Source organism: Xiphophorus maculatus, chromosome 8 (assembly GCF_002775205.1).
Source record: "Xiphophorus maculatus strain JP 163 A chromosome 8, X_maculatus-5.0-male, whole genome shotgun sequence".
NCBI classification, from domain to species: Eukaryota; Metazoa; Chordata; class Actinopteri; order Cyprinodontiformes; family Poeciliidae; genus Xiphophorus; species Xiphophorus maculatus.
The window spans coordinates 16,647,595-16,675,442 of record NC_036450.1 but is presented as its reverse complement, the minus strand read 5'-3'; the positions used below and the strand labels follow the sequence as shown (position 1 = coordinate 16,675,442).

At 37.3% G+C, this 27,848-nt stretch overlaps 1 protein-coding gene across 5 annotated transcripts; it reads right to left on the bottom strand.

Annotated features, from left to right (window-relative positions):
• On the bottom strand, positions 1-27,848 carry nup214 (nucleoporin 214). Of its 5 annotated transcripts, none has more exons than XM_023338115.1 (36): positions 27,676-27,848; positions 25,834-26,029; positions 25,552-25,706; positions 25,057-25,255; positions 24,875-24,945; positions 24,724-24,787; positions 24,227-24,330; positions 23,774-23,880; positions 23,578-23,644; positions 23,027-23,150; positions 20,009-20,167; positions 18,732-19,185; positions 18,501-18,628; positions 18,276-18,364; positions 17,154-17,237; positions 15,642-15,791; positions 15,079-15,237; positions 14,845-14,948; positions 14,573-14,755; positions 13,623-13,711; positions 13,457-13,543; positions 12,986-13,285; positions 12,673-12,834; positions 11,214-11,325; positions 10,787-10,844; positions 9,714-9,783; positions 9,432-9,516; positions 9,281-9,333; positions 7,650-9,188; positions 6,993-7,060; positions 6,738-6,906; positions 5,934-6,092; positions 4,729-4,900; positions 3,456-3,601; positions 2,597-2,630; positions 1-634 (listed from the first exon to the last, which is right to left on the bottom strand). In XM_023338115.1, exons 1-36 carry the CDS (start codon positions 27,715-27,717, stop codon positions 598-600), a joined length of 5,979 nt encoding a protein of 1,992 aa, XP_023193883.1. In that variant the 5' UTR covers positions 27,718-27,848; the 3' UTR covers positions 1-597. The 5 variants fall into 5 exon arrangements, with proteins under 5 accessions (XP_023193883.1, XP_023193885.1, XP_014328398.1 ...); XM_023338117.1 differs by having other exon boundaries at positions 7,650-9,185; XM_014472912.2 differs by having other exon boundaries at positions 10,793-10,844.

Sequence of the window (27,848 nt, the reverse complement as noted above, 5' to 3'; positions counted from 1 at the left end):
TTCAGAAAAAGAATTTTTATTTCCATGTAAAAAAAAAATACAGAGATTTTTTTCACAAAAACAGACACCCTTGATTCTTATTTTAATTTAAAAAACAAAACAAACATGCATTTCTAATTCTTTTTCTAATTTAAACAGACCCATCAATGGTTTCACAAAGTGTTGTGGGCTGACTCTTAAAATACATCAACATTGTGACTAAAATTTGACATATTCACCTGAATGCTTTTGTACCGCTGCATTTTTATTTTTGAGTACAAAATATCTTAAAACTTGCCACAATATTTTGATTAGAAGAAATATCCTGTGACGAACATTAAGTATATAATTTCTTCTGCTTGTACAAACGGTTGCAGGTAAAGGACAAACTGAGCTCACAAAGTATGTATTGTGCTGAAATGTAGAACATGTAGATAAACAGCGATACTCTATAAGTTAGAGATTTTATTGTAATCTGAGGAAATGCATGATTTGCTTCACTTTATTTGCTCCTTTAACAAAGTTAGTCTCCCTTTTTCCCCGCATTGTGTGGCTCCAAAAGCTTGATTGCAGACAGAACTGAGCCTTGGTCAGTTTCTCTTGAAGATATCATGAACACTAGCTTCGCCAGCTAGAAAAAGTTTGGGAACTTGACCTAAAGAAAACAATACAAGAAAAATTATTATAAAGAATTTAAAAAGTCTGAACAGACAATAGTAATAAATACAAAGAAACTGTTACAACTTTTTATTTTTTTGTAATATTTTTGTTATTACAGTTATTAATGTTATTGCATTAAACAGTGCACGTTAAGAGAAACTTCAATTCTTTCAGCAGAATTGATGCATTGATATATTAATGTTTAATTTCATTACTCAACCATAACCTATTGTCTTTAATCTACAAACTGAAAATAATGTTTTTTAAATCAATAAAAACATCCAACTCCTGTAATCTGGGTGGGTAACTAATTCTCAGACAGTAGTCATCATATGACAATAAAATGACATGTCATATTGATAAGTAGAACTTTATATTATCTTACTGCAAATGATTATAGGCTAGAAAAACAATTGTTAAGCAAGAATAAAGCAGCAAATTCTTCTACATCTCTGTGTGTTTAGCCTAGTAATAAATAAAGTGCTATTAGTTGATTAGAACCACTTTAGCTTTTTACGTCAGTACAAAAATGAGGAAGGGACTGTAAGGTATTAGGAAATTTGACCAACAGGTAATAAACTATTATATTCCAAAACTCTGTGACCTTTAGCATCTGTATCAGCAGCTACTGCGCTGAGACTTTAGCAAAAAGGCTGAATATCCAATGGCATGCAAAGTCTGTATTCATGAAAACTGGAAACAACAAACACAAAACTTTGCATTAAAACAGTCCTTTGCTATGAAGTTTGCTATATTAATAAATGCACAAGATTATGGCTCGAACTGACTACTTGACTAACTTAAAATAAAAGTTGTTAATCTGTTTTTTATTATGGGAAAACCAAAGAGGGTGCTGATGTGGCTGCTCAGAGGTTTACAGTAGTCACCTTTAAGATTTTATTTTTATTTTTTTGTTAAGAAAAGCAGCAAATCAAAATTACTGTGCAGAATTAACACTTCATGCTGGCTGAATTTCAATTTTCTGACTGACCACCAACTGACCGGTTAGGGACCTCTAAAGAGCTGGATGTGAACCAGAAGCTGTAAGATGTCCAGTCCTCCCCTAATAAACTGAATACATAAATCTAAAAGAGTGGTTTCTTATCTCATAAACTACCAAAATGTTACTTCCAGTGTTACAAGAGCTATTTTGGTTAAACAGAAAACAGTGACGTAGTAAATCAAGATTCCATTGAGAACAGCCAATTAATATTAGCTACATTCAGTCTAAATTGTTTTTCTCAATTCTCAGTTAAGATAGTCGGCTTAAGTCTGCGTTTTTCTGCACTTCTCAGAACACATACACAAAAAAATACATAAAAAAAAAATAGAGTAATTATAAAATCAGAATATCAGAATGTGAATGTGTCCAATAAGCTAGGACGAGTCCACACAGTTCTGTGCACTTTAGTGTGCATTCGCTGGAAGAGACCCCGGGGCAACACTGGTTGCCATGTGACACACGGCAACATAAGGCAGCAGAAATGAAGAAAAGAGAACTAGAAAGGTAGGAGATGCACTAGCATAAAAACAGGAAAACTAATGACTAAAGGCAGCAGAACTGATGAGCCAAGCCTCCACAGACTTCAATACACATTTAATATGCCCAGCACTCTAACATCTTTAATATGAGCCAATGTTTTATTAATTTGGCTTCATTCATATTCAGTGGTCAAACAGAAAACGTTCTCTAGAAGTTCAATCAAATAACAGAGACCACTTCTAAATTCGGATAAATGGAGGGAAGAGAAGGGATGAGGTGGGGGAAGGAACCAAATTAGGCTGGATCAGGAGGTAGTAAATCAGAAAGGTTTAACCGAGAGCAGTGTTGTGGAAGAAAGGATGTGAGCTTCAAAGCCCCACAGGCGCAACGCACAGCAAACACACAGATATGTGGCTCTGTTCGCTCGTCGGCGCTCACAGAAAATGTCACTTCAAACACATTGACCACACTTACTGGCTCGCAGACCCGAACGTGTTTACTGGGAATCCTATGAAATAAAGAGGAGAGAGATTTAGAGTTATAGCAACATGCAGATAAACTCAATCATGGGTGTGAGTTGTCTGCAGATGGGAGAGCGTAACGGATAGATGGGCTGATAAATGGACAGGCGGATGGGTGATGGGGGGATGAAAGGACAGACGGGCAGATTGATGGATGGATAGTTGGATGAATGGATGAATAGATGGACGTACAGACAAATTGATGGAAAAATGGACAGATTGTATTTAAATGCATGGAAGACAGATAGATTGAGAGACTGCCAGAATGATGGATGAATGAACTGATGTTAGACAGATTGCCTAGAGGGATGGATAAATGTGACTTTTAGACAGCAGAATAAGTTATAATGTCTGGAAGTAGAAATGTTCTAAAAGCTCCATTTTCTTCTGACCCGGAAAATACTTAAAATCTAAGTCCATGCTTTTTCCAGATTGTGTAGCAATCCTGCATCATTTTTGGTTAGCAGGGGGAAAAAAATTGGCCAATTATTTTGATTCTTTATTTCGCTTTGAAAAATACAAATTTATTTTAAAAGCAATTAAGACAACACTATAAATGAATGACTGTAAAATTTAAGATAATTAACAAAACACCTGAGACACTGTTTGTTTTTATCTTGTAACCAGGTTGCTATGTATTGCAAATTTTTGCTCAGGTCCCTCTTGAAAATGAGAAGGAAAAATATATATATACTGTTAAACAACTAAAACTGTAAAAATTTGTTCCTGGAATTTAAAAATGGTGAGAGGAAACAACTACAACAAGAACAAAAAAAAACAAAAAACAAAGTCAAGTGAAATAAATGCCTCACCTCCAGTCTGTGGCTGCTGTCCAAAGCCTGAGAAGCTGCTGGGCTGACTTCCAAATGTGGAGCCCTGCTGGGCCAAGGTCCCGAACGAAGGAGGAGTCTGACTGGCCAGAGCACCAAACGAAGGGGCACTGGGAGCTGAAGAGAACCTGAAACACAAAGATAGTGTTATAGCAATACATCAAGGTTGAAACGAATTGGCACTAGCACATATAAGCCACCATTTGAATCAGTAATTTATGTAGACAAGCAGAAAACCATAATTCCCATCCTTGCTTGTAAAATTCCAAGGAAACATGTCTGAAAGGCGGAAGAAGTAGAATAACGTGCGAGGATTTTGAAATGAGAGGACACGATCTGTTCGTCTTTAATCTGTCCTACAGAAACCAAACCCACCGATTCCTGAGAGGGAAAACAGAGTATAAGCATCCCAGTGGAAGTAGTAGAGACAGCAGGCCTGTTTAATCTGCAGGCAGCATGACCCCAAAGTGGGATTATCTGAGGGGAATAATCTACTCCTGCGCAGAGATCCATAGTTTTAGGCCCAGAGCCAACCAACCCAACCACTATCAAAACACACAATCAGGAAGGACAACACAAGAGCTCAACGCTGACAGCATCATTGGATTTGAAAAGTTATGACAGGTGACAAAATTATATATTCCATTTCCTGTTAAATTTTAATTGTATTTTCTGTAAGAATAGAAATCGAAAAGCAAAAGGTAATTTGACAAATCACTGATCCAGCAAGGCTGAATACAAAGTCAACCCACACATTTCAGAGTATAATATACAGTAAAAACTGAATATTTTCAATTTCTGCCAACTGAAGTCTTAATGGGACAGGTGATTACTTTGAATTTGAAGATACATGTGATTTGACCAGGTAAGTGCTTTTCTAGACCACTGTATTTTCTTTCTTCGTTTATTGTACCGCTATAATGTGAAGATTTGCGTGTATGGTTTGTGTGTTTGAACTGAGCACACAGAGATGTTCAGATTTTCAAAAATGCTGGCTTGGGCTGCAGGCTGAATTCTGCTGCCGTTGCGCTTTCAGCTCAGCACCAACAGTCTGTTCATACCGACGTTTTCAAACTGTTTGAAACCGCAGCAATAAAATGACCCAAAACCAAGGATTGTATCCGACGCATCAAATAGCTACTCTCAGCAAAAGTCTGTCGTTGTGCAATTGATAATACAATTTATGTAAAATATTTTGTCTTTTTTTTTTCCTCCTGGTATGGAGACGAACTTAGATGCTAATCAAAATTCTTACCCAAATCCTCCCATGTTTGCAGCAGCCGTTCCCTCTCCAAACACTTTACCAGTTGAGGGATTCATTGCATTGCTGAAGGAGGGGCTTGTGCCAAATGATGCTGTATTACCAAAAGCTGGGGAACCACCAAAAGACGGGGGACTCCCAAACACTGGAGGACTGCCAAAGCCCCCTGCATGAAGGAAAACGCAAGTAAGCTTAGCAACTGTGCACAGCAGGAAAAATGGAAAACAAAAACGCTATACTTGGACATTGATTAAATTTTAAAAAGTAGTGTAAGACAAACTCTTTATAGGTAAAAAGGTTTCAATTTACACACAAAAAAATTTGAAAGTATTTTTCTTGAATGCATCTAAAACAAATTAAACTTATGAGTGCTGTGTCATTTATTTGTAGTATTTTTTACTAACTTAAAACAGAGCACTGTGATAACTTACAGACAGGACAAATAATTCACACCTAATTCGATGCTTCTGAGCAGCAGGGGAGAAGCGCAGTGCTGAAATTACAGCCAGGCCAGCAACATGCCCCAGTAAATAATTGATTGAGCTAATGTAACAAGATTACATTCCCCTTACAAAGGCCAGAGGTAGGACATTAATGTGCTGAGCTATACCAGTATCCCAGTGGAGCCAATAGCTGGGATCCCAGCAACAGCTAATTAGAAGAAAAATGACAAAAATTATGTTAGGATGAAACTCAGTTTAAATTTTATATCCCAGATACTGGTTTGGAATAAGATTATATTCGATTTTATGGTAATAAAAAAAGAACTCATTCCCAAGTGAGATCTCTTTTGATAAAACAAAATAAAAATGCTGTTACTGCTCTGTCCAGCAGATTAGACAGTTTAAGAACCGCAGGTCTAATTCAACCTCATCTAAAGGTTTAGAGAAATTAGTTTAAAAAAAGAGAAAAAAAATGCTTTTTTATCATTTTTGAATTTGTATGTTTTCAGTACGTGCAGAAGCAAAATATGAATAGAAAATTTGTTAAAATCAGCTTGTGATGTTGTAAAGCAAAGATGAATCATGTCAATTTAACAATATGGAGAACCAAATCTTTTTTCCCCACACCTAATTTTCTATTTCCATACCTATGCAGACCTGAAAAATGGTAAAGTAAATTTCCACAGTTCCTAGACTTTTCAAGACTGTATAAGATCTCTGATGTTGTGGTATGATTAGCATTTTATTACAACCTACCAGGTTTTGTTGGTGATGAAAAAGAGCCAAACCCCTGTGAAGCGACACTCCCTCCACCAGTGCTGAAAGTCCCACTGGGTTTCTGGTCTCCAAAGGCAGAGGAGGTCTGGCCGAACCCAAAGGCCTTTGCACCACTATTCCCAAAGAGATTGTTGGAACCTAGCAAGGAAATGGGAAAACAAAGGTCACAAGTAAACCTGCCGCAAGCCTGCCCATCATGCAATCACTTTATTGCATGATAAATTAAAACGAGCTCAATGATTTCCATTCTGAAGATAAATATTTTCTGAAGTGGAATTACTAATACAGAGACATAATAACTCATTGTATTTATTGCTTTGGTTGTGTGTGTGGTTTATTTCCAATTCATTTATAGTACTTGCTTGTGTTTTATATTTAAAATATCTTCCAGTTGCAGTTTGGAGTGTTCTGAACAAAATGAAGGTTTATTAGTCTTTGAGAGGGCAAACTTGCATTATTATGCCATTAGCAATACATTAGTTGAAAATAGTCTCAGAACGACAATATTATCATACATTGCAGTAACTCCTCGGACAGCAAAATGTGTTTTCGTGACAGGTTTAATACAAGATTAGTTCAATCAGAATCAGAACCAGTTTGTCTAAATTTGTGCACACAAATAGATAATTTGCTGTGGATCCACTTTGTTCTCAATGTACAGACATTTAAAAGTAAATATATATAAATATTAAATAAGCTACTAATTAAATGGTTTTTGTTTACATTTATAGTGAATGTGTACTCTTATTTTTTTTTTTTTTAAAGAAAAAATAACCAACATACCAGACTGAGCGGGCTGCCCAAACCCTCCAGTTGAACCAGCGGCACCGAATGGGTTCTTGTTGGCGGCATCCTCACTCGGTTTGCCCCCGAGGCCGCTGAAGAATCCTCCAGAAGATGAACCTGCTACATTGGCTGAAGTTGAACCAAACAAACTGTTCCCTGATGACGACTGCAGATGGGATAAACAAAGCAGGAAGATTGCAATTTTTTTTATATGTTCTACTTTTCAAATTAGCTCTAGTTAGTGAATCATACTTGTCCAAATACACTTCCAGTTGCAGACTGTTGGCCAAATACGGGGTTGGCAGCAGAGGAACCAAATCCTGAGACAAAAACATATTATTTCAACGATAAATGATTTCATAAAATATAATGAATGAGTTTGTAAAAGACAGGTATAAAAGGTTTTCTAAATTCTGGCAGATACTTGAAAACAAACATCATAGAATGAGAATATTTGAGAAGAGAACTGTGTGCAACACAATAAGATTGGCTATTAATAACAATAATATTAAAAAAAGCATCCACTTGTAAGATTCTGCCATTTAATACCATCAATTCTCACCAAATGAGCAGGCTGGTCAAATAAGTTGACATTTATCACACATCATCCAGCTGCTTATCGCTCTTGGGCACATATCTTTATTCATAAGGTGTCAGATGATGTTAACTTCAACAACGGAAGACACAAGAGTGTCATATTACTGCTTTTAGCCATGTAGCTCTGAGAACTTTTTTTATGGTTCTGAATAACAAGATGGTTTCTGGGTAACTGTTCTAAAATTAAAACCCAGTGAGTTATAAATGGAAAGATCATTGAATGTGTTCTAGGACATAGTTATTAGAGTTATATACAAACTGTGGTGACAAACAATATAGTATTTAAATACATTGGTTACTGCTCAGACTCACCTGAGGGTTGACCAAAACTGAATCCTGAAGATGAGGACGTGGTGGTGTTACTGCCAAAGCCTGATGGCTGCCCAAACCCAGAGCTCTGACCAAACGCAGGAGTTGTGCTTTGTCCGAACATCCCTGACCCGGTGCTGCTGGCCGTGTTGGTGCTTCCACTGCCGAAGGAGAACGAACTTGCACCGCCAGCAGTTGAAGCCCCAAAAAGACTCGTTCCCCCAGTTGCTGCACTGCTAGAGCTTGGTCCAAATGCCGACTGGGTAAAAGAAAAACCGCTAGATGATCCGGCGCTGCTAGCAGGTTGGCCGAAGCCACTCTGCCCAAACACGGATTTGTTAAAACCTGCCCCAGTTGAAGCACTAAACCCAGTCGAGCCAAATCCTGTTGCTGAGGGGGCAGAGGAAGCCGGAGGTACAACTTGTTGCCCAAAAACAGTGTTGGCAGTGGTGGTTGGTGCAGGGGTAACGGTTGTAGGGGTGGTAGTTGTGGCTGCAGGAGCAGCTGTGTTGATAACTGGTGTGGCCCCAATAGAGCTGCTGTCTGTCGTCGCAGGAGCTGGAACAGGAGCAGGAGCAGGGACAGGAGTAGCAGCTGGCGCAGGAGTAGGCTGTGTAAAAATGGAACCTGGTTTTTCGGAAATGGGAACCTGGAATGCTGGCGGGGCTCCCTGAGAGACAGGCGCCATGGTGGGAACAGCAGAAGTGGAAACAGAAGAAGTGAACGAGAGGTCTGGGGTGGCTTCTGTCGAGAAAGGCACAATGGATAGTGCTGGAGGAGTTACTTCAGCTGATGCAACATTGGCAGAAGGAAGGTCTTGGATAGTGGCAGTTGTCAGCGCAGGAAGTGCAGGTGTGGATGTTGCAGTAGATGAGGAATCCACTGCAGGTTCTGGGGCCACAGACTGACTGGCGTTTTCCCCAGCTGGTTCAGTGGTGCTTGGCTCTTTTTCAGGGGGTGGTGTAGGTTCTGAGAGCTGTGGGGGAGCTTTTGGCTCCTCTGAAGAACCTGCAAGAAGGCTACTAAAAGACGTAGGCAAGGTTGAAGGTGTGGCGCTAGACGGGGGAAGAGAGAAAGTTGGCTTGGAGTTTGTTTCAGGAGGCTTGAACAAACTGCTTGATGAAGCGCCTTTAGACAAATCTGTAGTTCCAGAATCTTCCGCTGGCTTTTGGAAACCTGACGCAAAGCTGAATGATTGTACTCCCTTGCCACTGCCAAGTCCAGGTTCCCCAAAGGTAAATGCAGCAGCTGGCTTTGTTACAGTATCCTTGATTTCTTCTCCTGGGCCAACGCGTAGTCCAGAAAAACAGCCGAGAGTTTCTCCTCCAGAGGTCTTCGGTGGTTGTGGCTCCGTCCTGAAGGCTGTGGACAGGGAGCTGTGTTTGGCTGCTTCACCTGATGTGCTTAAGGGCAGCGTGGGAGTTCCAGTGCCAATACCAGAGGCCACAGACTTTGGGGTTAGAGAGAACGGCTCTTCTGCAGTCTGACCAAATACCATCTTGCCATTTCCACCAAAGGAGAATTTACTGACATCTTTAACTGCTGGGATATAAAAGGAGAAACAACTGAAACTATGTGGATATATCGAACGATTATTTAACACTATTGATACCAAGTCACTGAAAGGGCTTTACCCTGTGTCATTCCAGCTCCTTGTGAAACAGAAGGAAAAGGGAACCCTGCTGACCTGCAAAAGCAACAAAGTTGTGATGTAAACATGTTCAACAAAGACAGTAATAGATAATCTCAGGCTGCTTTTTTTTTCCATGACTGAAGTTAACTTACCCTGGTGTGAAGGAAAATGGTTTGCTGATGTTTGGCTCCACAGAACTAGTAGGAACATCAGAAACATCTGTTTTGGATGACTGACCTTCAGGAAAAAGTTAATCAAGTTAGTAAAAAGCTACCAAAGTCAGATAACAAAAAGCCAAAAAGATCACGAGAAGGAGCGGACATACGTATAACGATTAAATGTTTGGACTGACATGATCATTTTCGACAGGTAATGAGATTAAACTTTCAAGCTGTGCTGTACATCCTCAAACAGAATAACTAATCGATACTTACCAAAAACAAAGCCCGGCTGTAGACCGTATGTACTTTCATTTGAAATCTTCTGAATGCCTGGGGTGGTAGTCTGCCGAGATACAATGAATTTATAATGAAAACATGTAATTAACAAATAAAGGCAACTTTGAACACTTCTACTTTTACATAGTATTCACTAAATTTCATCTTAAGGCAGATGGAGGGGAATAAAAATAGTATGTACAGTACAGACCAAAAGTTTGGACACACCTTCTAATTCAATGGGTTTTCTTTATTTTCATGACTATTTATAAGGCAAGAAATCCCACTTATTAACCTGACAGGGCTCACCTATGAAGTGAAAACCATTTCAGGTGACGACCTCTTGAAGCTCATCAAGAAAATGCAGAGTGTGTGCAAAGCAGTAATCACAGCAAAAGGTTGCTACTTTGAAGAAACTAGAATATAAGGGGTATTTTCAGTTGTTATACACTTTTTTGTTTAGTGCATATTTCCACATGTGTTATTCATAGTTTTGATGCCTTCAGTGTGAATCTACAATGTCAATAGTCACGAAAATAAAGGAAACTCATTGAATTAAAAGATGTGTCCAAACTTTTGGTCTGTACTGTATATGCTTGAGCCATTCTTGTTTTGGTTATTTTGGAAATGTACGAGAACAGCTTTTGTGGGAGGGTCTGCTGTGTCAACCAACAGCAATTTGTAGCCTCAATACGAGAGAAACCCGAGACATTTCTCACCTATGCAGTTAAAATTGTCCCCAGTTGAAAAACTGTGAGCAATCAGAGGATTTTTGCACATCTAATGCAGTATAGAGGTACAAGGACACATATTCAGATATATTAAACAAGAAATATTTTTTCACTAAAGTAACACTCCTGAAAACTCTAAAAAATATATATACAGAAGTTACTTATTTTTGGCTATGAGTTTGGGTATTGCTATAGTATTTTCAAGTCAACTACTTTATGTTTCAGAAAGGTAGTTACATTTAAACATTTTGTTGAGTGACTATTATGAGATATTTTATTAGGGGAAAAAAAACAAAAAAAAAAACAGGTGTCATGTGGGTGAAAAAAAGAGTTGCTCACACTCACTCGCTTGACTTGGTTGGCAAAAGCCTGATTTGTGAGATCCGGCACCGAAGAGCTGGGAAAGAAAAAACAGAAGAGGGAGAGTTGGTATAAACCAAAATATGTTACTGGGTTATTTTAAGTGAAATAATCATTTTAATAACAAAATAGTCATTCTCCATATTTTTGTTTCGTCAAAAGTCACAACAAAAATAAAATATCAGTCATTTTTAAAGTCATAAAAAACTGAAAACTGTAATATCAGTTGCTATGCAATGCTGTAAACGTTGCCATTAATGCCGTCAGTCCACTTAAAGTGATAATTGTTTAACATAAATCCAAGATTTTACAATTTTCTTGATTTAGATTGCCAATAATTATCTTGTTTAAATTCATGAAGCTGACACCAGAAGTAAATGTGGTCTAAATTATTAGTAGTGTCTACCTGATGATGGAAGAAACCTGAACAGGCAGCCCTTTTTCTTTGAGCTCCTGAACATTGACCACCTGAGGAACAGTCTTTAAGGTGGACTCTGTCAAGGAACTGCTAACAGGAGCTGGAAGACATAAAACATCAGCATTGTACAGGATGAATGTCTATAAGGTGTTTAAAGTATCAAAAATGTTTCTATGATGAATTAAGTTGTTGGAGGAATAACATTGCCAGATGTTATTGTCTGGAGCTCAAAGTGGTTCAATTTAGAGTGTTTTGTCTTCAAGCCATTGTCTCCCTCTAGTGATTTAAAAAAGGCATTGCAACATGAAGTAGAACAGATTTCCTATTTATTACATATTTTATAGATCTACTGGAACATATTCAATGTTCAGAGTAAATAAGGATTAATTTTGAATAGAATTCAAACAAATCTAAGTAAAATTCTCAGCTTGTATCTTAATAGCTTCTACATTAATGGTGTTTCTGCTGCTTTAAAACACTTCCTGATCATCTCTTAGGCCTGAAATGTCCACCCTCAAAACAGATAAGACTAATAATGCTGGCAGATACTGAAAAACAGACTAAATGGATTATTTACCAATATGAGTCACTCAAACAACATTAATTACCAATAAAGCTGTTCTGGCCCTTGTCAAAATGGTTGCACACTTAATTGCTGCATTTTCTTAAAGAAACTCAAAAAAGTATATTAGCATGTTCTATGGGAATTATATAACCATTATAATTAAGCTGACTAAATACTATAACTTAATTATAGTATTTTTCAAATGATGTCATTTTCATTAAACTATTGTAATGACGTCAACACAAAGATATTTAAGAGATTAAATGGAGCTCAATATTTACACCACGGTCAAACAAGAAATTCCTCAAACTTTAGTATTGTTTTAAGTACTTGTTTTAAGTGGTCAATATTGCTGTACTAAAATATACTGGATGCATGCTCAATAACTGTGTGTCATAAAAAAAACTATATTCTTCAAACATGTAATTAAAAAAAAAATATCCAAGATGATACCCAAGTCATGATTTAGGACTTGAGTATCATCCAAAAACCTGATGCAAACTAAGCAAAATATAAAAAAATTTGATACACTGTAGCCAGGTAGCCAGTATTTAAGTGAAAGAGATGCTATGGAGTACAACCACAAAATCATTGATGTCTATATCGCATCTACCTGCCTATTGGCTATTAATTTTCCTTTCCCTGAGATGTGCAAGCTGTGTGTCCAAGAGGAGAAAGCAAAAACTTAAAACACAGGAAGAGTTGTTCCATTTAGAGAGAAAGAAATCCCAAAGACCTATTATTTTAGAGTGAAGCAAAATAAATTTAAATGCAAAACGAAATTAAATCTAATAAGGAGAACTGCAAAGAATCGTTGGTCTCATTAGAAAAAATGCGTTGGATTAAAGATGGTGAGACATCAATTTAAGAAGTTCCACCTACCTGGTTTCTGATTGGCCATTTGTCTGCGCATGGCTGCATTGGCTGCAGCCTGCTGGGCAGACATGGGGACAGTTCTCTCTGTTGGAGGAGCGCCATGTTTTACCGTCTTTGTGGCAAGAGCAGTGCTGTCAGCCCCACTGAGATTGATTTTATTAGTTGGAACTAAAACATAAAAGCAGCACATATGATGGTAAGTAATTTTACTGTTAAAAGTGACAGCTTTATTTAATATGAAAGATGGAAAACTCTAAAAGAATCCAGTTTATTATTTTAGCAATTTGAACTCGATAATAAGCAGGCAGTATATAATTACCAGGACTGGGAATAGGGCTCAGTCCAAAACCCAAAGATGGTGCTGAGTGAATCTTTGGTAGCGGGGTGGACTGAATGCCTCCAAAGCCTGGTTGGATAGACGGGGTCCTTACAACAGTGGGGTGGCGGGGGGTGGATAACGCTGTCACAGCTGGGGGCTGTAGTGGTTGTAGTTCTTCCTCTTCCTGGTCCAAGTGAGACGGGTGAGGCTCCAAGGACTGGGACAGAGAGGACGTTGAGCTTGCATCATCCAGGTCCTCATAGTATTTTGGGGAAAGGAACGCTGACCGAGACAAGTTGGCTACAATGGGGAATAAAAAGTAAAAAAAAAAAAACAATTACTTTGCAGTAACTTTTTTCACTCTGTTTGAAAGTTATTCATTCTTATACACATCTGGGTGTTTGTTCAGACTTTCACATAAATGAAAGCAAAGATTTTCAAATTGCATGCAACTATCTAAAATGAAAGTACCTGGTGCAGTTGAGCGTACAGGAGGCATCTGTCCCTTTGAGAGGAAATTGCGAAGTTGGGACTGTTTAATTGGTGATATCTTGACTGCTGATAAAAACATAATGCCAGTGTTTTAAAATATTCAAATATTGTTCATGACTTTATATTAAATAAAACTGGGAAATACCTGAAGATCTGGCTTTGACTTTAGGTGGAGTAACATCCAGCCTGGCTTTCAGGAATGCATCCTTTAAACTCTCAAGCTCATTTTCAAAACTATGAAAACAGAGAAAAAACATAATTTAGCTAGAATTACTTTTAGTCGAAGACCGAAAGCACCACAATGTCTCTGGTAGCAGGGTGGACTAAATGCCACCCTGCTAACACACACACATCTTTTTTTTTTAAATCTGCCTTTAAAAACAACGTTAACAGTAATAAAGTCAAGTTTGTGAACATTGACATTTTGTTAATTGAATGCCGAGTGCTAAAAGTTTTTGGATATCTCACTTCTTCATAACAAAAATTGAAACTCTTAAAGGGTTTTTCTTATCTTTAAAGAAAAATTGGTTTCATTTTCTATCAGAAACAAATTTCTTGGTTGAATTACATTTTTACATTTAAATCTGCTGGAGTAATAAGCATTGCTGTTCTTAACTGTATGGAAGCTGAAATCTTTGTAGAAAAGTAATATATTTTGGGGTCCAAATTTGAGAATGTCCTCTGACTTGGAGTCAGAGAAGTTTCATCTGAAATTTAGAAACAACATAAAAAGTGCACAATTGAAGCAATGACTTTTTGTTCTAAGTTGATTTCCAACAATTTTGTTTATTAAAATAGTAAAGTCTGTCCATACAACTTGATAAGTATATGAACTTCCACAAAAGCTAAACCATTAAAGTTAAGAGCCAATTTTAAAGAAAATGTAATATTTTAGGAAAACCTGATAGTGATTGCAGTCTGGAAATAAAAGCATTTTATATTCTTAATTATCTTTTTTTTTGATACTCGTATGGATTTGGAAAGTATTCAAATTCTTTATATTAGTTGTAAAAATGTAACTATGGAACCAATAAAATGTTGCAGATTATACATCCTAAATACAAGCGTAACTCTCTGCCCAATCCTTTTATTTACCCAGCAGCTGTAGATCCAGTTGCAATGTTCTGGCTAATGGAAGGAGCAGCATTTTTACTGTAAAGGCGCAGTGATGTGAGCTCCTGAACCAGCTGGTCCAGTCGGTTCTTTTGCTGGTTGATGATATAGATGTTGTTGGACAGTGTAGTGAAAAGACCCTCCCGTCCAGGAACAACCATGTGTCTGTAAAGAAACAATAAGCAAACACAATATTCTAAGTATTCAGAGATTTTAAAATGCTGGTGGGATCATCTGTTAGGCTTTAGACTCACTTCTGCTTCTTCTTCTTCTCCAGGTGTTTTTCCCATTCCACGTCTAAGACGTCATTAACGTCTTCCACAGCAGATGTGACATACTGGTAAAGTCTGCGAATTTCCTGAGTTAGAAAAAACAAATCCACCACATTTTTTGGAGGGGAACAGGCAGGTAATTTTTTTTACATGACTCATAAATACTTAGTAATACTACAACTGTGGCATTAGTTAATATTTTACTGCACATCTCACCTTGAGCTGTTCTTCGCTGCGTGGATCTAGAGACTTTTTGTACAGCAGCTGTCTGTAATTTTTGTCTTTGCTCAACTCGCTCTGCGTTTTGGCTTCCTCTGCCCCAGCAAAGCCTTCAATTAAAGTGGTCTTCAGCGTCCCAATGTCCCCATGGAGAGACTTTGAAATCAGAAGAAAGAAAATGATTGATGTCAACTTCAATTATTTTTCTTGGTCTTCACTTAGTCTTTTTGCAAATTAAGGTTACGAAAATGGAACACAAAAAGGGATCTTTTAGTTGCTGTGGAGCTGCCAGAGTGCAGGCAGCATCTGATTTTGCAATTAATAATAAGCGTTACAGTATGCTTTGATGAATAGTACATACAATGTTTTACTAAATTCTTTTAATGTAAAAAAATGCAAAACAAAACATTCACTTAAAATATTTTCTTCAAAAGGAAACTTTAAAAATAAATATAACCACTATCATTTTTTGTGTGAGTAATAAATTTGAGCTAGATCTTGTGGCTTTAGATCAACTCAAGTTGTTTTTGAGCAATAATTTTTATTAAACACAGTGTTACCTCAGTGGTTTCCTTTATTTCCAGGGTGAAGATGTGAAGGTCTTCAGATTCTTTTCTCAGATCCTTCATCCCGTCGTTAGTACCAACCTTAAAGTCAGCTTTTGTGCTGCGCGATTTCAGGTCATCTAACTCCTTCTGGAAGTGTGCAATCTGACGACAGGCCAAAAACATTTCATTTCTACTGTGTATTAGAGCAGTTTTACCAATTATATTATAGATCTAGAACATGTATTTATAAAATACAGCGATGTTATGAAACATTTACAGATTTTCCAAAAACGTTTGAGTATAGACTCCTTTACAAGCTGATAACTGACTAACCTAAAAGACTTAAAGCACAAAAATGAAAGAAAAAACATTTTAAGTTTATTACCAACTTTCTTATTTGATTTTAACTCACATTTTGTAACTGTTCTCAGTGATTTATAATCTCAATAGAATGTTTCCTACTCTCATCTTTGTCATAAATGTTACTTTTATTTTAATTTTTAAAAATGCAACAAACAGCTTCAACAAACTTTAAAAGAGGGTGCAGAAGTTGGAATTTATTGCATTTTTTTTTCTATTCACACAATTTAAAAATTACACACATAGCCCTAAATATGCATATTCACCCCCCACTAATGTTTGCTGAAATGATGTTTAGCAGTGAGCAAAAAAAAAAAAACACCCACTTGCTATAGACCTCAAGAAGCTTCTGACATAATCGTTGCTGGATATTTTACCACTGATTTTAACAGAACTGATAGAGTCCATTTGTCCTTGTTCATTTCATGTCATGGACTTTGCATCAAAGCATTGTCCGTATCACAATAAGAATTGAAACATTGACATGGTAAGGTCGGTCAACTACAGTAGATGATCCCAATTTTTGACTGGGGCTGTACCTGAAAAAAGTTAGCAAACTCAAATTTGAGACATTTCTCCATTAGTTCAAAAACAGCAGTTTTTAAAAATTATTTTTGTTTCATTTTAATTGCAAAAACTGCTCATATTGTGGTTCTTGTTCACTTCTAAAATGCTCCAATAATCCACAGCTGAAATAATTCAGACTGTGCCTTTTGTCTCTTCGCACATTATTGTGTATTTTATTTTGAAATAATTACAATTGGGGATTTAATATGAGGCTCGCAATGTTTTCTGTCTAACATACAGTAGTTAACGTAATAATCAGTGTTTTGAGTGGAAGGCCATTCATAATTCTGCATGGGTCATATTTTTGAAAGCTTTATCAGCATCTGGTGATTGTTCACTGAAATAATAACAGGCAATTACAAGAGGAATCTACTTAGTCTAGTCATTATTAAAAAGTGAGAGGTAACCCACTGTTATTTTTCAAGTAAGAGATAAGCTCAACATAATGTTCCAGCCAATAATAATAATAATTGGAAAAAAAAAAAAGAAATCAGACCAGGTTTGAATAGTACCTTCAATTGTTTGGGCATCAACAATGTCACCAATAAAAAAGTGAACCCTCGAACATGTCAGCATTAGCAGGAGGATGCATCTTACCTCCTCCAAAATACCAGTCATAATGGGATCAGATTCTTTCTTCTGCTGCAGCTGCTTCTCCAGAGTCTTCATACTAACTGTTGCCTGAATAATGATAATATCAAGAAATGATTATTTAAAGCCTCTCCAAAGCTTTAGAAAACACTGCAGTTTAAGTAAAAAAAAAGAAACAATTTGACAAAACCCATTATAGCTTCACTTTTCTTGCCTTTGTGACATTATTTTGTCGCTGGTGGCAACCACTAAAATCAAGGTTTTGTAACAACTGAATTTTCTGTTTGCTGATTAATTAATCTTCACTAAAAATCGCTTCACTGATCACATCTAGATTGATAAGAGGGATTATACACTGTTACTACTCAGCTTTGTCCTTTATTCCTTTGAAAAGATGCAATTTCAAACCAGTTGTGTACTTTAATAGAATGTTTTTTGCAAAACATCTGTATCTAAGCATATTAGTGTTTTTGCACAGGTGCTCCGATATCTGGTTTAAAACCCCCAAACACAGAATTGTTGTGTATGTTTATACTGAGCTGTACAAAGTGGAAAAATAAACTGGACACCAAATGGTAATAAAATTAGCCAGCAATTCTACAGCAACAAGGTAAAAAAAGAAACTGCCAAACTTGCTTCTGCTTTTACAACATGGCAAATAGGTAACAACGGCAAAAACAGACTATATGAAAGGTTGGCAGTTAACTAGAAGACGGTGTCACGCCTAACAACGGGGGTCAACTACACCTCCTCACTGAGAGGAATTTCTGAGTCACTCTCAGCAGCCGACTGAATCACTCTTAAGCCAGGACTCGTCGGCAGAAAGTATAATTCTGAGAGAATCTTCGAGAGTACGGGCTCTGGTGCTTTTGCAGACCATATCACTTACAAAACAACTGATCCCTTCTAAACTTGAGCAAATATAATGGTTGTGAAGGACTGTTTATATGCTTCAACAGTGACAAAATACTTTAGGTTGTTCAAATCTTGCAAGAGGTCTCTAAATTTTGTAGATTTCTTTCGATAATTATTTTTATTAAATATTCAGTCAAAGAGACATGACATAATTTTGGGCAGAGCAAAAAGTCAAGCTCTATGAAGCCTGAGCTTTACAACAAAAACAAGTACCTGTGGAGGTTGGGTACGCCCTTGTGTAGTAGGAGCCGGTTTCTGGACAGCTGAGGGAGGTGTGCCTGTCTGAACTGGACGCACTGGGGCTGACAAAACAATTAATAGATTAAAAACAACAACCCATGCTAGGAATATTGTAGTTTAAATTTAAGCTTTTATTTAATTTTTTCTTTAAAAAAAAAAATCAAAACAAAAAAGTCGTGTTTGCAAACATCTCCTTACTCAATACAACTGGAGGCTTCGTGGCTGGGAGTGAAAGGGTGCTAGCTGTACTGGAAGAGGAAGCAGCAGCCTTGGGAAGTGTGGAGTTAAAGGAGAAAGCTGGTGCTGGGGTCTCCCCTGATGTAAATCTAAAGAAAGAAAAGACTAACTTTTGCATCTCCATATTCATGCCGAAATGTAAAAAGAAAGCTTCGGTAAAAGGAGTAGTAAAACAAAAAAAGAGTTGAGTACCTGTCATTTAGATTTAATTTGACAGAAGGAAGGGAGGCAGGAGGAAGGCTCTGAGGGGTCGACACTGGAGCTGGAGCTGGAGCTGCAGGTTTCATGGAAGGGGTGCTGAACGAAAATGCTGAAGCAGAAGAGGGAGTTTCAGAAGGAGGTTTGGAAGCAAAAGAGAAGCTCGAGGATACTGAGCTAAAAGGTCCAGATCCCCCAAGGGAGAAAGCAGGAGGGAGGGTGGTGGTGGCATGAGTGGTTGGAACTGAAAAAGTAAATTCTGATGAAGAGGATGACACTGGAGCTGTAGGAACAAAATTGAACGGGACAGCCAAGGAAGATGCAGCAGGAGCAGACGAAGCAGGAGCAGACGAAGCAGAAGAGACGGATGCAAGAGCAATGTTTGGGAACGCTGCTGGAGCAGATCCAGCAGAGGCAGCGGTTTTGGCTGGTTGGGCTGCCAAGGAAACTGTGCATAGAAAAACAAACAAAGAACAACAAAAAAACACTTGTAGTGCATCTCATCACAAGCTGAATTATAGCCATATGTAAATGAGAACTTTTAGATTCAATTTGATAATAATTGACCCGAGACACAAACTTTCATTTACAGTTGTACAATTTCTGTTTAACAAAAAACAATGTAATGTTAAATACAATTGGATGCATTTAATAGAAGATATGACAAAATCCGTGGAGTTTAGAGATGTGATCAAATGAATCCAACAATATTATTGGCCCCAATACAGACATCATTCATGGACTGAACAACAGGCTGAGGCCATCAATTAATCAATCAATTAATTAAGCAATCCAAACAGTGTAGCTATATTTTGCTGCAGGTCATAGTTTAACTAATTTTATTGCAAAAACTTTTCCAAAATTTTCAGTTCAATTCAGTTTATTTATGTAGTGCTTATATAATAATGTTTAAATCTATGATTGTTAATGTTGAAATCTGTGGAAGAACTAAAACCCTTAATGGAAAGAAACTAATTCAAGAGAATGTGAAGAGTGACAATTTAAAGCAATGTTTACTATGCCTACTGTAAAAAAAAAGTGTTAAGGCTCCAGTAAACATCTGTCTATACGAGATCAATTATTTTGATTTGATTAAAGGTCGTCATCATTGAAACAACTTAAAAGAACAGCTTGAAAAATGTTTCAGTAACACCTATTTCAAACATCATATGGTCAATTGGGGAATAAAAAAAAGAGAGAGAGAGATAATCCTATCATGAGAGAAATAATGAATCCAAACACAAATCGGTTCAGTTTTCAAAAAGTCTTACCTGGCTTTGGCTGCCTCTCTCCTTCCAAGGTGAGGGCAGTAAATGGTGAGACTAGCTGCTTAACCCCAGGATTCAGGTTGAGAAGAGCGAATGGGCAGAGTACTCCCTCTGTGGACAGCATTAGCATTGTGGGAGCTGGAGGCAAAGTCTTCTCGTCAGCTTTGGGAAGATAGAGACGGATATTAACGTTTATTCTACAAAACGTACAACCACAAAAAAAATGTTTTAATATAACAAAAATAATCAAACGTTTCTTAAGCAACACTTTCGGTCTCAGATGTAGGGAGTCCACTCCGTCTCATCAACTCTACTGTATTTAGCATCATTTCACTAATCAAGGAGTCAGGGGGAATCTTTACAGCTCTTTGGCAAGGGAACACTCTGTAGCGTCAATAAATTAAAGATCTAATCAAAGCTGGACATTTATATGGATTCACAAGAGAAATTATTTGTGCTTTACACTAATCACATTTACAAGCGAAAGGGAAAGCTGTTATTCTTGCTGTGCGCAATGAAGACAAACTGCTCTTTGTCACCTTAAGTGTAAAATTCATGAGAACATTTGCTCATATGTTAGCAGCACACTCATCTCACGACCTTGGCTCCTTCCGCCCAGTGTTTAGCTTAAAAAGGCGCTCAACAGCCATGCTTAAAAAGAAAAAAACTTAAGATGCTTGATTGTGTAAAACACAGCCCACTGTATCCATCTTCTTGCCAAACCTTCAAACCTTTTCTGCTCCTCACACCCACTTCTCTACACTTACAAAAATCTTGCATGGTGCTGGCTGCAGCCCAAATGTCAAAAATGAAGCCTAAATCAACATCAAAGGCTCAAAATTCAGGATTCGTAACCCATATTAATATGTTTCTGTCAAAATGTATATTAATGCTTACAGACATATCAGGAAAGAGTGTAAAACTCAGGAGATCACAACATTTACTGCTCTTTTTCATACTTTTCCACATAGTTCCATTTGGATATTCAAACCTATCTTGCATTTTGCATTCTACATAGACTAAAGACTTTAACCATTGTTGAAAGAATTCATTGTAATCGTTTTGGATTACAAAAGAACATTTTAAGCTATTTGGGAGGCAAAAGGGTGAAATGGAAACAGCAAAAACAAACACAGTAGACCTCATCAGTATTCTGCATTAGGATCGTCTGGGCTTTGTTGTTTGTTTTGGTCCTATAGCTCGTCTGAGCCATTTTAATGAGTACATTTGTTCTCCCCAGATAACTCTGCAGTTCCCCCCCTCCCTTCTTGCTCTGCCCTACCTAATGCCTCTCTCTAGATCAAAGTTTTGATGAGCCTACAATCATGCCATAATGTTGCTCAAATTGCAATTCTTTTCCTCAACAGGGAGGAAGTTCTTCTTGACATGAACGAGTAGAGATGTGACTAGACAGCAGCAGCAACTCTACGTGCGTGTCTGCCAGACTGGGCCGGTGAGGATGAAACGGTGCACTGAGACGGTAGCTTATCACTATTCTTTACACACGCTGCAACGGAGCACTGCAGTGGATGCTGTGCGCACAAAGCAGCCTGATGGATTTCGGTTTCATCTGATCAATAGAGGTGTGTTCAGCAAAAACATTTTGAAGATGAAACAAAGAGGTGATGTATTGCTGCACGAGAGATGAATTGAGATGAAATAGAAATAGTTTGCAGAGTTTCTAAGACGAGAGTAACAGGCAGCGCTTTTGCAGATCAACTTGTGAAACAAACGGTCGCTTCGTTGCGGGAGGCAGACACAACTATCACCTTGAAACTTTTCTTTTTGATTATGACATCTGGCCATGTCACATCTGAGAGGCTACGAGACAATGGGGAGACTCAACAATAGATTCTGAGAACCTCTCCATTTTTTCCTGTTAGTAAACACCATTGTTTCTGTGATTACTTTTTTTCCTGTTTGTTTGTGTGCCTTTCCTACACTGTCAACCTCCAGACGATAAAGGCAGATGAACACCCATCGTGAGATGTGATTCTGCTTGTTTAGAAAGTTCTCCACTCTACTGTTGCTTTGTTCAGCCTCTAGACAAAGATGAAATGCAAGCCACTGTCTGTGGAGTTTCTTCTTTGTCATCAACACTAATCCACTTTCTTAATCTAATTCCAGAAAAATATTATCCTAAATGCATTTCCATGCTGCAGATTGCAACCTACTCAATAGAGAATGTACAATCCAACACTGCATATTTGACACATCAGTCGTTCTGCAATGCAGTAAACAAAACAGTCTAGAATGTGTTTTGATTTAGTTTAATAATACAACTTCATTGTGCTTCATCTGCTTAAAATAGGAAAATAAAAACAATGTCAGCCTCACCCTTAATGATGCTTTCCTCCAATGATTTAGTCATATTAATGTGCAGCTGTTTTATTCATGACAGAAATGTACAACAGTAACTATACTAGCAGCAAAAGGAAAATAAATATAACAGCAGTGGTTTGAAAATAATGTGTGTTTGCATTAGTGTACTAATTAGCACATGCTAATTGCTTTCCACTAAATACCACAGTACATTGACTTCACAGAGATGTGGAGGTGAGGCGTATTCAACACAGTTCAAATCAATCAAGAAATAAGATCAAACAGCAAAAGTTCATATCTTCAGTACGACAACTTTTAGGAAGTGTGATTATAGGAATAAACAACATCAGAATATATGCTCTTTTTAGGTTTAAACTGGAAATACTAATAGGACTACATTAGCATGAAGTCAACTGAACTCAAGCATCATCAGGTTCAAATTATATTTAGAATTTAATTGTACATTTTACTTTCCTCTGCAAATCTGTGGATTTGTAGGTATTTTCCAACAGGCCCAGTCTCTTGAAAAGTTCTTTTTACCTTGTTAAATAAATTAGGTTTCTAAAGGATTTCAGATTTGTACTGTGAAAACTGTATTTTTCTTTTAATTATTCAATCTCATTTAAATATATTACTTTACATAAGCAATTTAATTTCTATAAATTTTAAAGTTTAGATAAGGACTAATCTAAAACTTACTGATTTGGATCTCCTGCTGGCTTGTGTAGTCTATAGCTAAGCCAAGAGGCAGGGTGTCGTCATTCGTCTCCGTCACTGGAAGTTCAGCTCTACTAGCATCTTCTAGGAGCCAAACCTCCCACATCTACAACAACAAACATCAGAACAAAGTACAAATCATTATTAGCAAGTTCTAGCAACTCATCACTTATAGCTGTTATGCTAAATCCGGTAACACTTCATTTGACGGGCTGTGAATAAGACTGTCATGACACCGTCATAAACATGACATAACACCTGTCATGAACATGAGTAAGTCTTCATGAATATTTATGACTGTTGTCATAAAGTGTCATTAGGTAAATCATGACACTTTTAATACAAAGTTGACATTATTCAAAATGTCTTTGTTATGACAACTTGTCATTAACCAAGAAATCATGATCTGACATAAATTTGTTATAAAAGTATTACCTATTAAACTGTAGCTATACTGTATGTTACTAAAGCTAAATTCAAAAGAGATTTAACATGTTTGATTTTTTTATGTTGTTTCTGTTCTTGTTACATACCCTGTCATCTTGTCTTGCAATCACGCTGACCTCAATCGACGCCGCTGACGCAGCTAACATAAGATCCCTTTAAAAACAACAGTAGGATGCAGCAAAGCTATCAATTTAGCATGACAATGAAATTCTACAAGGGCAGTTATTTAAGTAAAAAGTGACACTTTTTCATTGTAGGCTTAAAAATGATGCTGACACTTACCAGTCTTCTATGTGACTGAGGAAGTAGTGATGCTGTCGCTCTGTACAGCTGCCAAAAACACTCTCACCGAAGTTCAAATACTTTGGCTCCACTTTCTCATCCTTTTTCTGGAGAATTTAAATACATGCTACAAATTATCAGTGATAAATAAACAAAAACACCTGACAATATACTGTGTTCTGACACCAATTTGTGGTTTGTTTAAATGTACATTAATAGTTATCATGTTTATATTACAGGCTTTCATCCATCTGTCATTTAGACAATATCCTTAAACAGTTTCATAATAACTTATATGAAACACGAGACATTTTCGATATGTATAACCTGCTCTTCAAAGTTTTGCTATGGAGTCTGGCACTTTTTTTCTAACATGGGTGGTTTCATATTGAAGACTATAAATTGATTTAATTGAATGAATCGAATGAGCAACAGAGGTTTTGTGGTACTTACAGGGAGGGAGATCAGCACCAGCTCTGGAGGGGTCTCAAGACACCCGTCTGCATAAGCATATGCCACTGCAAACACAGGTGTTCTAAGCCACAGCACATCCAGAGCTGCACAAGAAAATTTGAAACAAAGAGTCAAAAAGGTTTTAGTTTTGGTCAGAATATCAGAAATTACCAAATAAAATGGAATCAGTTTATAACATGGAATATTTACAGTGCTAAAGCAATAAAGTAAAAACTGTATTTGCTGCTGTAGTTTTTTGTGTTTTGGTTGAACAAACTTAGAGTGTCCTACATTTCAGCTGAGACCTGGCATAAGGAAAATGTCAGAGAACAGGAAACCCAGAGCATCACAGAACCAAGTAGGTTTATTCAAAGTATCTGCCTTTTACTCAGGGCTTGTTGACCCTGCTTTCTGAAATAGGGCCCTGATATATCTCATCAATATGGAGACGACTACCTGGGCAGAAACAATTTCCTTTTCAATAAATCTATTTATACCTTTGACTGGGTCATCAGAATTGTAGAAAGGTGGACATGGGATAATTCTCTTCTCTTCCAGAGCCTTTTGAGCAATAAAAGCTAATCAGTTTCACTTCTCAAAAAAACAAACAAGAATTTGATCTCATAATTGCAAATAAAATGCACTTACTGGTGTATACTGGCTGACGGTGGCATTCATTTTTCCCACAGCAACCTGCTTTCCTTTAGGACTCCAGCTAACTGTATAGAGTAAAGTAAACAAGCAGCAACTGAGCCAAACAACAGGTATAAATAATGTATGAACTGAATTAAAAGTATATTTATTTCTAACTTTATACAGGTTAGACTTACGGCAGGTGACACCACTGTTAGCAGGTAGCTGAGCCTGAATCTTGACACTGTCTATAACTTCAAGAATCATCATGCTGCCATCTGACAAGCAGGCAGCCAACATGGAAGGCTGAGCAGGGTTCCACTTCAGGTCCTGAACCAGAGCATCAGAGGTCACAGCTGGCTGCAATGACGCAAATGGTGACTTCTGTGGTCTGGCCTGACAAAAGAAAATATGACAAATCAGTAAATAAATGAATGACTCACACAGTTTTTCTGGAAATTCTGAAAGTAAAAGGCTAAAAAGCTTAAATAGATATTTTTGAACGCATATTTTCATATTTGAAGGTTATGTTTTACGTGCTTCTCACAGCTTTACGTGTGCTTAAATATTTCCAAAAAATAGTCTTGGCGATCACACAAAGTTTCGTCACGCATTCGTTCTTCTTTTTTTTTACTTTGCTAATCACAAAATACTAACGCTAGCATTTTTACAACAAACATTTAAGCAGTTACCTTGTTTATGAAGGTTCGGACATCATAAAATGCGATGGACAAACCGGTTTCCTCGGATGTCCCACAAACTGACAAAGTGAGTTCATCACAACTCAGAGCCAAGTGGTGCAAAGACATGTCCCCAGTCACTTCCACCAGAGCTGGTATACCTTTGACTAGAACACAATAAAAAAATAAATAAATAAAAAAAAAAAAAAAACAGTTTCAGCACCTCAACAACATGATATTCAGAACACACTATTACAAAAATGTTGAATCAAACTTCCTTGGACATGTTCTTACCTACTTCGTAGGAGCTCCCATCAGCTTTATCAGCAGCAAGAATATTTAAAGTAAGATACACTTTGAATGTTCGGCCAAGGCCAACAAATGTCAAGCCATATTTGTTTGAAACAGTAAGTAGACTGGATCTGTCTTTTGGCATATCTTCAGCAGCCTCAAAAACTTGTACTTTCTTCATCTGTCGAAACTGAAAATCCTAACAAGAACAAAACAAAAGTTTACGTACATCATGGTCAAACAACATGTCACTGTATCGGCTACAGTACATCTTTCCACTTAGTACCTTTAAACAAATCATTTTGTAACCACAACACAGCTATGTCCAAACTTAGTCAGATCCCTAGCTGGTTTAATTATAAAGTTAATTTCAATCAACAGAGAAGTTTTTTGACTTGCACAAAAAACGGAATGCCTAAAATTATTTACATCTTTCTCAATAATCCGTGGAGAGTTATTGCAATCAACCCCATATCAGAGTTGCTGATCAGCTTTCTGTGTGTATTCTCTGCTGCTCTGTAGATTTATCTCAGGCGTTGAGCTCCAAATCTTTGAGGTTGAAAGGCCTTGATGTCATCACCCAAATCTGTAGCTTCCTACACAGATTCGAATCAGATTCAAGCCACCAGTGTTGCTTCCAGAAATATGATGGCAGGCTTAAAAGATTACTTTCAACTTCAATCTGCCACAGAAACGGATGCTTATGGAATTAACTGTTCATTGAACTGCCCCTCATATCCTTACAGTGTTTGCCCGTGAATATCTCCAGTGGTCATTGGGTGATAGACAGGGTACACTTAAGATAGGTCACCAGGAAATCGCAAGGCAACACGGACAAACAACCACGTACACACACACACACACTCAAACCTATGAACAATTTAGGGAAGCCATTTAACCTAACAGCCATAAGTTTGGACTGTGGAGCGAAGCCAGGGTAAAAACCCATGAATGCACAGGAAGAATAGACACATTTAATGGAAAAGGACCAAAGGTCAGGATTTCAACTCTGGACCTTCTTAATGCAAAACACAAGTGCTACCAACCACAACACTGTGAAGATATGCAGGTTCATTTAGCTATGTTAAGGTTTTTCTTTCCGCTTAGTTTATACACTTTAACTTCATCGAGTTTAAAAGTACTGTTTTTGGTGGGGGATTTTTTTAATCGGTTTTTAAACGTTTGTTTATCTCCAGTCTCCAAGCCGGGCTCACTGAAATATTGTTTCGCTTTCAGATTTGTTGTGGCGATCCCCCACTAGCATTTTAAAAATATAAATAAATAGCTAAATCGTGCTTAATAACATATTTCCGCTCAACATTTAACAATAAGAAAAGAATGCTTTCACTCTCAGTTTTTGATATTGCGCTAAAAAATAACCAGTACGAGAAAACAGGTAAACACAAGTTTAAACATAGTCATTTAAATAATGTTATACAACCACAAGATAAAACTATCCCAGTACTACACAGGAGGAAATGGTAACAAGACTTTGATATCACTGAAAATACGTGAGATAACTGGATAACTATTTTCCAAAGTTATTTATTAATCCCATGAATAAACAATATTTTTGCTAATGTTCCAGCACACATAGCTAGCTAAAAACTTAGAAAACATAAATTATCGTCTACTTTAACTTCAGAAGCATTTAAACTAATACTATGTAAAACACATTAAAGTTAATGCTAATATTGTAGTTTAGTAAATACACTTAGAATGTCAGGGCAAACTAAGCCTAATTTTAAACTAGCCAAGGCGCTCACTGGCTAAGCTAGCCACAAACATAGGAAATGAACTGACGCAGTAGCTTCCACATGCTAATCTGTCAACACAAGACTTTACCTTCATTTCCCTCTCAGGAGGGCTGTCTGCGTCGTCTCCCATTTTCAGTATCAGAAGCTACTGCCTTTTGCGAAAATGTACGGTATGTGGTTATTTCTTGAACGTCCGTAGCAGAGATAAAGTTTAGGTGAGCCGCATTAGTACAGCTGTGCACACAGCGCGCAAATTTGCCC

Bases quoted from the DNA above. Each gene is read 5' to 3' on its own strand.
- nup214 (XM_023338115.1), bottom strand. From the start codon at position 27,717: ATGGGAGACGACGCAGACAGCCCTCCTGAGAGGGAAATGAAG. The intron at 23,151-23,577 runs GTATGTAACAAG...TTGTTGTTGTAG, and splicing joins TTGCAAGACAAGATGACAGG to ATGTGGGAGGTTTGGCTCCT. The intron at 14,756-14,844 runs GTGAGTCTAAAG...GTTTCTTTACAG, and splicing joins GAGAAGAAGAAGAAGCAGAA to ACACATGGTTGTTCCTGGAC.